We start from the raw sequence: 9,718 nt of genomic DNA on the forward strand, positions 1-9,718 counted from the left end.
AACTTCATATACAGATAAACTTATTTTTTACAATTCAAACTAAAAAATGACTCTATATACAGATCAAATCATTTTATAAAATTCACAAAATAATTATTTTTTTACAAAATAACTGTTTTTGAAAAATAATTGTTTTTACAAAATAATTGTTTTTGCAAAATTATTTAACGTAATTGAAGATCAAAATAATATCCCCTGCGCTACAGCATTTCACCAGTAACCATCAATCATCCACAATCAATCAACAGAGATTCAGGTCCTAATAGTTTTATAAATCCTAGCAAACAGAACTAAGCTTTGGTTTAAGAAAAAGTTAACTACAAATAAACATGCATATGAAAGAGAGGGTGAAACAACAAGTCCTCACAGATGCCTTTATGAAAGAAGATATATTTTTTCCTCCTCTTTGAGCTTTTATAGAAGAATATATACTTTTTCCTCCTCTTTGAGCAGATCTAACAGCCGACACGAAAACAGCGATAACTCTTGGCACAGATCTCCGATTTATACAGATCTTGGAAAGCTGACACCTGGGGTTTCAATATGTTATGCATAGCGTTTGCCAGGAAAACATCATGCAAGGGGGGCAGCGAGGGAAGAAGAAGATGACAAGAGAAGCGGATGAAGGAGGAGAGAGAAGCAACCAAAGGAGAGAGAAAGCGAAAGAGAGCAACAATGAGAGAGAGAGAGAGAGAGAGAGAATGGTGTGGCTGAGAAAAGAAAAGAATGTGGTTAGGGTTTTTAAATGTGAGATGAGAGATTAGAATGTATTTATAGCTAGGGTTTCATATTGGGCTAATAGGTTTTTGGAATGAAAGTAAATAAAGAAACTCAATATCAAATAACAAAAATTAATTTAGATTGGAATTAAGAATCGAAAACAAACCAACATATAGGGAATTGAATGTCGGATTGTTACAAATACCTTTGAGTCGGTTGGCGAAAATCTTAAAATCACCTTATACAAACAAGACATTACAATCACCATTTGCGTCCAACGTGTTTCTGTTTCTGCCAAAACATGGTTCCATAATTTTTTTTTTTTAATATACAAAAGGATTCCAAAACTTTTGCGTTAAAAATGTTCTAGAAGTACTTTGTGTTTCGCAAAACAAAGAAAAATGTTTCAACTTTTGTGATTTTTTATTCCATTAGCAATGGACTTCCCTCTATGTCCAGCCCATTAGCCCACTAAATATTTAAAAGGCCCATCTGGTTTATACGTATCTACAGGCACCGAGTCTCCGACGGGTCTAATTTTTGCGATTCTCGCCGTCTTCGTGACATTTCTGATTTCTGTTTGCTCTTGTGAGAGAGAAGAGAACGAATCATCATGAAGCTCTCTTTCTCTCTCCCTTCCAAATCGAAGCCCAAAGTCACAGCGATCGCCGACGGGAACAACGCCGGTGACGACGGTAATAGCAAGGAGTTCGTGACGGAATTCGATCCTTCGAAAACCCTAGCTGATTCCACTCCCAAATACGTTATCCCTCCGATAGAGAATACATGGAGGCCTCACAAGAAGATGAAGAATCTCGATCTCCCGCTTCAATCCGGTAATACCGGTTCAGGTCTCGAATTCGAGCCCGAAGTTCCTTTAGGCGATTCCAAGGGATCCGATAGTAACATCACCTACGGTTTGAATCTGCGTCAGAAAGTAGTGAAGGAAGGCGACGCGAGTGATGAGACCGAAGATCGGAAACTAGCTCCGGTGGAGCAGCTTATGCAGCAAAACTTGAGGAAAGATCTGGAGTCGCTCGCTGATGATCCGACGATGGAGGATTTCGAGAGCGTTCCTGTGGAAGGTTTTGGAGCTGCGTTGATGGCTGGATATGGATGGAAGCCAGGGAAAGGAATAGGTAAGAATGCTAAAGACGATGTTGAGATTAAGGAATACAAAAAGTGGACTGCTAAGGAAGGATTAGGTTTCGATCCGGATAGATCTAAGGTTGTGGATACGAAGGCTAAAGTGAAAGAAAGTGGGAAACTTGATATTAATGGCGGAGATGTGTTTTTTGTTGGCAAAGAAGTGAGGATCGTTGCGGGAAGAGATATAGGATTAAAGGGTAAGATTGTAGAGAAACTTGGTAAGGATTTGTTTGTTTTGAAGCTCTCTGGAAGCAAAGATGAAGTGACAGTTGGTGTGAATGAGGTAGCAGATTTGGGTTCCAAGGAAGAAGAAAGGTGTTTGAAGAAGTTGAAAGATTTACAGCTAAACGATAAGGAGAAAGATAAGAAAGCGAGTAAACGAAGCAGAGGAACAGAGAGAGGGAGTAAAAGTGAAGTTAAACAAGAGAGAGGTCAAACAAGAGAGTGGAGAGTGAAGCCCTCATGGCTAAGGAGTCAGATAAAGGTGAGAATAGTAAGCAAGGAGTTGAAAGGTGGGAGATTGTATCTTAAGAAAGGAAAAGTTGTCGACGTTGTTGGACCAACTACATGTGATATCACCATGGATGAGACGCAAGAGTTGGTTCAAGGGGTTGATCAGGAGCTGCTCGAGACGGCTTTGCCTAGGCGAGGAGGGCCGGTTCTGGTTCTATTAGGGAAACATAAGGGCGTCTATGGAAATCTGGTTGAGAAAGATTTGGATAAAGAAACTGGTGTGGTTCGTGATTTAGATAACCACAAGATGCTTGATGTTAGGCTTGAACAAGTTGCTGAGTACATGGGTGATATGGATGATATTGAATACTGAAACTCTCTGTGAACTGAAGCTGCTAACTTTCAGGTATTGCAACTACCTCTATCTTCTCTACTTTAGTTTCCTTTGCAAGTTATCAGTTGACCAGGCTTTTGCATAGACCAACAGTTCCGTATGTGTAATTTGTAAGGTTTTAAAACAGAACAAGCTTGGAATTTTCTTATTAAATATTCAAGTTGGGGAGAGTTTTGAATAAGTTTGTTATTTCCCATGTGTGATTTGCATTCCTTGTCATTGAGCATGTGAACTTTGTATTTGTAATTTTATTGTTCTGGATCAAATGCCGATAAGTCTTACCTACAGTTTACTGTGGTGAAGATAAGAAACAGAAATTCGTCCCTAAACTATTATTGATCTTAAGTTCTTAACGTAATGACAGATTAAAGAGCAGCAGCTTGCAGATTTATGAGAAAATTGGTGAAAGCATGTTGAGTTTACGGACAACAGACAGCAGAGGATAATTTCTGATTCTGTATGCAACCATTGTACCAATTGTAAGAGTACATACATGGTATTGCTCTATTTCATGAGTTCCATCTGTAACCATTGTGGTCTGAATGAAAAGAAGGAAAAAAATTTCAACGCAAAAGATGAGTGCAGTTTTAGATGAAAATTATAATGGTATGTTATTAACAAACATGGTGCATTCGAGTTTACTAGCTGAAGAATAAGATTAACATCTGATTTGAATTATAATAAGTTAATACCACACTCAACTTTATATCCACAATCTTTATGATTTTATCAGTGGTCATTGTACTTGCAGTGGACTGGACGTGGAGTGACTTAACTCTCTACTCAAAACAAAAGAAATAAACTCTATTCCTCCACTTTTTTCTCAACTTCTCTTATTCTTTTAAGGTTTCCCCAAAATTTAGTTACGTTTATCAATAATAATGCGATGAAAATACAAAGAAAAATGACTCCTATTGCTTGCTGAAAGCGGATGAAAGAGAAAGAATGATGTTCTCAAGCTTATAGTGAGACTTGCATAACATAATCTGTAAATTGTAAGATATTATTTACTGCAAACCAAACAAGTACCCCAGTATTATAGTTGTCTCTCTACAAACCAAACAAGTAACCGAGTCTGCGAAAGCACAGATTCAAAGAAATAGCAAACATAACATTTCTTTTTGGTTCTATGACGTGTTGACATATTCAGATACCTGAAAGATGATTGTGCACTCTTAAGTTTGGCCTAAGCTAGACCAACACTGTACTCCTCTCCACAACCGCATTTAGCGATGTAAGATATTCCCTGCAGCAAGTAAACGTGGTCATGATCATCACATATAATAATCAAAATCAAGCCTAGAAATCAAATGTCACCTTCAGTTTCTCAGCCTGACTCTGCAGCGATTGCAAATACTCTGCCTCACCAGACTCATCTGACAAAAGAGCTGTGTATTCCTCTTCTAGAACCTTAATATCCACTGACATTAACTCTGGCTGCATTGTTCACGATATCAGAAAACAGTATGTGTCAGGTGCGGGAAAAATCATACATAATAATAGAATTAGGCCGAGTGGATTTATCTTGATGTGAGCAGAAGATCTAATTGATGGACTCATGCAAAATCACAATGCTAGCATCCAAAGAGTAATTACCTTAATTTCATTGATCTTGTGCTTCGCATGCTCAATTGAGAGCTTGATCTGAAATGAAACTTTATAGTTCAGAAAAGTGCTCAAAGAGATAAATCGTGTACTCAATGGGAAAAGTAACTAAGTTTGTCTCGAAAATTTTACCACAAACACAAAGTGCCAGAACCAAAACCACCATTAGTAAAAAGTTGATCTGAAATAAATAACCTTCGAGTTTTCCTCGATAAGGTTGGATCTCATCTGTTTTGCTTGATCAAGCTTTGCTCTAGCAGAATCTGATTGTTCCATTAAGGTTTTCCTTGTTTCTTTTTGCTGAAATATCAAGGACCAACACGAATGGGTTAAAAACTCCTAACCTGGCTCAGTTACTTGTGATATAATAAGCGTAGAAGGATTCATAGGAGAAGGAACCTGTCCATGTTGACCAGTTTCATTGCTCATATGGGAAACAAACCAGCCCTGGCCCAAATAGAACGACAGAAAGGTAAATGTGTTGGTTGACAGCGAATGATATCACATCAAGAGGATGCAAATAAAAAAAAACCTTTTGCTCCTCTAGTTTGGTTCTAGCTTCCTCTGCAGTCTTTATATAGTTAGAACTGCGATTAGAAACAATGAATTTAACTGTCGTCAGGTGATTCCAGAACAACAATCCAGCTCGAGCGAGATGTTTCTTTGAATTACCGTTTCGATACAAGTTTGGCAGAAATACTGTCTCGTTCTTGAAGAATAAGCTCCAAACTCTACAACACAGGATAACAGTTTACACAGTGTAAGCAGCACACAGATGAACAACTGTGTGACAAAGAACAGTGGTAAATTCTATAGCATAATTTGACATATATACATGATTTCATTCTTTCTCCTTCTACAACGCATATTCAGGGCTTACATAAGAGGATGAAATACCTGTGCAAGATTTGCTGAATCAGATTCCATTGACGAAATTTTTCTCTGCTTTTGAAGTATATGAGAGCATATCTCGCCTTTTGTCCTCGTCTTCTGATCTGTCTCTTCTTTAAGCCTCTTCGTCTCAGACAATGCTTACAACAGTGATAAAAAAAAATAAGAAGAAAAATCATGTAAGATCTCATAAAAAAAAAAGAGTGTGTAACAAAGTGCGAATTCAGAGACAAACTATCTTGAACATGAACAAAAGACTGCTACTCTGATACTCAATAGTTGATCACGAATCAGCCAAACCAACATTTAAGAAAGATACTACAATTTTGAAATAACCGAGTAAATTGTTGCATGAGCCAAGACAAAAATCATAATCTAAGCAAAGAACATCATTGATAAGCTACACAGGAAACAGAACTGGAAATGTCAAAGCGAAGAAACTTAATTCTCACAATCTGTGGAATCCCACACAAAAAATACTTTCAATTAGCATTAAATTTCCACGAAGATCAACGGATTTCCCTTTAAACCAAGAGAAGACACCTAAAAACTTGTCCGTACATGTCAACGGAAATTTCTGAATCCGAAAACCTTGAGAGAGAGAGACTAACCATGCTCGAGATCTTTCCCCAAGGTACTGATTGTGGTAATCTGCATCTGTTCCTCGACGGAGACCTTCGCGGCATGATCCTCAACATCTGACCTCAATCGAATCCATGGGAAAGAAAAAAAAAACACGAATAGATAAGGCAAAATCCACAATCGCCACATCAAATTTCAGCTAAAAACGGGAGAAATCAAAAGCGAAGAGATTATACCAGTCATTTGAGACCGGAGAGTCTTCATATACTGCAGGTACTCCTCCATCTCTTCCTTCACTCTCAGATTTCAATTCAAAACAGATGAACTGATGATAAGATTTCAGAAGATTTTTGAATCAGATCTTCGTTACGAATCAGAAGAGCAAAACAAAGAGAAAAACAAAATTTTACGCGAGCGCTCACTTTTGGGGGAAAAGCCAAAAGGGGACGAAATTTTGAAACTGGCGAGTAGCGAGGGAGTAAATTCCAATCGGGTCGACCCGCTTTAGTGATTTGGACTAAAAAAGCCCAATTTAGTGATTCTAAAGAAGCAGACCCAGACCCTGATTGGTTAGTCAATAGTAAAGCATTATGCTTAAGAATTATAAATAGTATGATATTAAAACTGTATGCTCTTATTAATATACATGTTTTAAGTGATTAGCAGAGCTATGAGTAATTAGATATAAATTTTTTAAAAAAAAATTTAATAAATTTGTCCATATGCAGTATATTATATTTATAATGTAAATTTTAGAATTTTTAATATTTTTACCATATTTATTAAATTATCACTTAATTATAATATTATTTTAAAAATAAAAATGGTAAATATTATTGTTAAAAATGTAAAATTTATGTTTTAATATAAACATAATTTTTCTGTTATTTTAACAAAATAAATTAATTATATAAAATTATTTTGAATTATTAAAATATTTTAAAGTTTAATGCTTTGGAAAAACTCCATAAAGGAATATAAATGAATGAGCATTTTGGAGAGCATTTGCATCTTTTAAATATTTTCCTAAATGCTCTATTTATAAAAATTAATTGGATAATACAAAGCATAATGTTTTTCTAAAAGTTCTACCAATCAAGACCATAGATTGTAGTAGATATAAGTTGATGGTGAGTTGTGTTATTATAGTTCAAATCAGATGTTAATCTTATTATATGTCAGCTATCAAATTCTCATGTAAATCTATCACCATGTTTGTTGATAATACCGTTATAAGTTTTACCTAAAATTGCACTCATCTTCTGAATAAAAATTATTTTAATTTTTTTTTATTCGAAACACAATGGTTACAAATGCCAAATGGAGTACTTGCAACTTAGTTAACCTGCTTGTTACTCTAGTTAATCTCCTAACCAGGTCCAATAAGGGTTTATGTTAGGGCTTTAATTTATTTGTTGTTCTTTTCTCTTCGGGGCTTGTAGGTTTTTTAAAAACATTTTGCTACAATGTAACAAAAAACCAAAAAATTTCAATACGATAACCTTTAACGAAAAAAAGCAAAGCAACTTTGGAATATTGAAAGATGATCGAAGAGAATACACAAACTATTTAACTAAGAACATCTCCAACCCAACCCTTAAACCCTCAGATTTGAGGTTTTTTTATTCTCTAACACAACCGTCAAACCTCTCAAAATTTTAAGGTTCTGAATAGTTAAATCTTAAATTTGACAATTCATTATTGAGATCTTTAAAACACTGTTTACTTTATTTTTTAATCTTTACAATTGTATATCTTATCAATAAACTTATTTTTTGTTTGTGTTATTCAATTTAGTCCATATAATAAGATATCATATAAAAATGAAGTAAATACATAAAGTTTAAAAATCAAAATCACTAATATATAAAAATATAATATAACATTTTTATATAAAACAAAAAACATGATAAAATACATCAACACACAAAGTAAATAAACACAAGAAATTAAAGCTACATAAACATATAAATTTTAGTATTTTACACAATATAAATTGTATAATTTGGTTTATGTGTTTTTGATTTCCTATTATTTATAGGTAGTTTTTTATAATTGTGTAAATTTTTATTTATTTCAAAAAATAATAATAGTGTTTGTAACTTTTTAATGTGTTTTATATTTATTTATCAATGTTTTATCATCATAATTAACAATTGTGAATATGAAGGATCATAATGCAAAATATAAATTATTATAAAAATAAATTTTGAGGTTTTACTATTAGAGCAATGCACCCTCAAACCTTTTTTAAAGTTTTGCCACCCTTAAAATAAGGGTATGAGTTGGAGATGCTCTAAATTCGAACAGTTTAGTGGCAAAAAAATAAAAGTAAGTTTAATACCGATCAATCAAACCAGGGTAAACCAATCAATCCAACCAGAGCAAGCTGATCAATCAAACCAGCACCCAATTACCCGAACATATCTCCTCGAGCTCCGTAATCTGCTTCCTCCATGATACCAAGAATTTGATCGAGAGCTGTATTCTGGGTCGTTGCTGGCTTGGAACGTCCACTGGAACAGTTGGTGGCGATTGCTTACTAAGTGTGTTTTCCTCGGCAAACAGAATCACTCATAGCTTTACCCAGCAATCAGATCACTGGTATTTATTAAAAAAAAAAAAACTCACGGGAATCATCATCATCAAAGAACACATAAGCCATGTAGTAGCTATGAGTCTTCTCATCCTTTTTGATCTCTGCTAACAAAAAGAGAATGCATGATTTCAAAATTGATTCACAGCATGATTCAGGTTGAGACAAAACAAAAACTAATTTGAACAAAGATATCAATTACAGATAAAACAAAATTGGAAAATTACTGCTCAAAATCTGTAGAATTCCAAACAAAATTACTTTCAATTACTCATTTATAGCATAAATATCCACGAAGATCAACAAATTTCCCTTAAACCCAAGCTTTCAAACACCTAAAACTTTTTCCGTACATGTCATTTGGATCCGTCAAAACTTGAGCGAAAGAGAGAGACTAACCATAATCGAGATCTTTTTCCAAGGCATGGATTGTAGTAATCTGCATTTGTTCCTCCACAAAGACTTGTGCCATGTGATTGTTAGAATTCCACATCGGAAGTTTAAAGGGACTAACACTAGTATATAAGAGATTTGGGCTAATCCACTCATTGCCAATTGGTTTTGATTTGGAAGTCCATAAAACTTAATATGGTATCAGAGTCTCATTTGTTGATCCAAGTAGAGTGGCCCAAGAAGGGTTTATTATCGGTCTTAAAGTGGGATTCGGTTTGAGATGGGCTTATAAGAGCCATCATCTCGAGGAGGCGTGTTAAAATGTCACATCAGAAGTTTAAAGGGGCTAACACTAGTATATAAGAGACTTGGGCTAATCCACTCATTGCCAATTGATTTTAAGTTGGAAGTTCAGGAAACTTAACAGTGATCTTTAACATCTAACCTCAATCGAATCCATGGAAGAAAACAAACAAAGAGATGAAGGCATCCATACGTGTCATTTGAATCCAAAAAAAATCTGAGAGCAAGCGAAAAACTAACCATGATCGAGATCTTTCTCCAAGTTACTGATTGTGGTAATTTGCAATTTTTCCTCCATGAAGACTTGTGACGCATGGTTCTTAACATCTAACCTCAATTGATTGAATGGAAAAGAAAACAAACAAAGAGATAAGGCAAGTCTTATCAAAATTTCAGCTAAAAACTGGAAAATCAGAAGCGAATAAGGATTTTTGATTATACCAGTCATTTGAGACCGGAGAATCTTCATATCCTGCTGGTACTCCTCCATTTCAGATTTCAATCTCAAGAGCAAAGACACAAAAAAGCGCTCATCTTCAGGGGATATTCAAAACCGGGGGGGGGGGGGGGGGGGTTTTGGTCCAAAGTGTGCGGCTCCACATGTTAACTCATCAGGCGAGAGATCCATTGTC

General features: G+C 35.2%; 2 protein-coding genes across 2 annotated transcripts; one reads left to right on the plus strand and one right to left on the minus strand.

Moving 5' to 3' along the window:
- The first annotated feature begins 1,257 nt into the window (after positions 1 to 1,257).
- LOC18991698 (protein MOS2) lies at positions 1,258 to 3,317 on the plus strand. Its single transcript, XM_006415016.2, has 2 exons — positions 1,258 to 2,728; positions 3,081 to 3,317. Exon 1 carries the CDS (start codon positions 1,334 to 1,336, stop codon positions 2,693 to 2,695), a length of 1,362 nt encoding a protein of 453 aa, XP_006415079.1. The 5' UTR covers positions 1,258 to 1,333; the 3' UTR covers positions 2,696 to 2,728; positions 3,081 to 3,317.
- A 494-nt stretch (positions 3,318 to 3,811) lies between these two features.
- On the minus strand, positions 3,812 to 6,141 carry LOC18991699. The gene is made up of 10 exons (XM_024153203.1): positions 6,031 to 6,141; positions 5,824 to 5,910; positions 5,219 to 5,352; positions 4,994 to 5,052; positions 4,854 to 4,908; positions 4,721 to 4,768; positions 4,517 to 4,621; positions 4,313 to 4,360; positions 4,034 to 4,153; positions 3,812 to 3,962 (listed from the first exon to the last, which is right to left on the minus strand). The coding sequence occupies exons 1-10, from the start codon at positions 6,077 to 6,079 to the stop codon at positions 3,903 to 3,905; spliced, it is 765 nt and encodes a 254-aa protein (XP_024008971.1). The 5' UTR covers positions 6,080 to 6,141; the 3' UTR covers positions 3,812 to 3,902.
- Positions 6,142 to 9,718: the final 3,577 nt, after the last annotated feature.

Source organism: Eutrema salsugineum, unplaced genomic scaffold, assembly GCF_000478725.1.
Source record: "Eutrema salsugineum unplaced genomic scaffold, Eutsalg1_0 scaffold_5, whole genome shotgun sequence".
Taxonomy (NCBI): Eukaryota; Viridiplantae; Streptophyta; class Magnoliopsida; order Brassicales; family Brassicaceae; genus Eutrema; species Eutrema salsugineum.

Excerpts from the sequence above, each read along its gene's own strand:
- LOC18991699 (XM_024153203.1), bottom strand. The coding sequence starts at position 6,079 with ATGGAGGAGTACCTGCAGTATATGAAGACTCTCCGGTCTCAAATGACT. Across the intron at positions 5,911-6,030 it reads TCTCCGGTCTCAAATGACTG|ATGTTGAGGATCATGCCGCG; the intron begins GTATAATCTCTT and ends GATTGAGGTCAG. Across the intron at positions 4,154-4,312 it reads ACAAGATCAATGAAATTAAG|CCAGAGTTAATGTCAGTGGA; the intron begins GTAATTACTCTT and ends TGAACAATGCAG.
- LOC18991698 (XM_006415016.2), top strand. The coding sequence starts at position 1,334 with ATGAAGCTCTCTTTCTCTCTCCCTTCCAAATCGAAGCCCAAAGTCACA.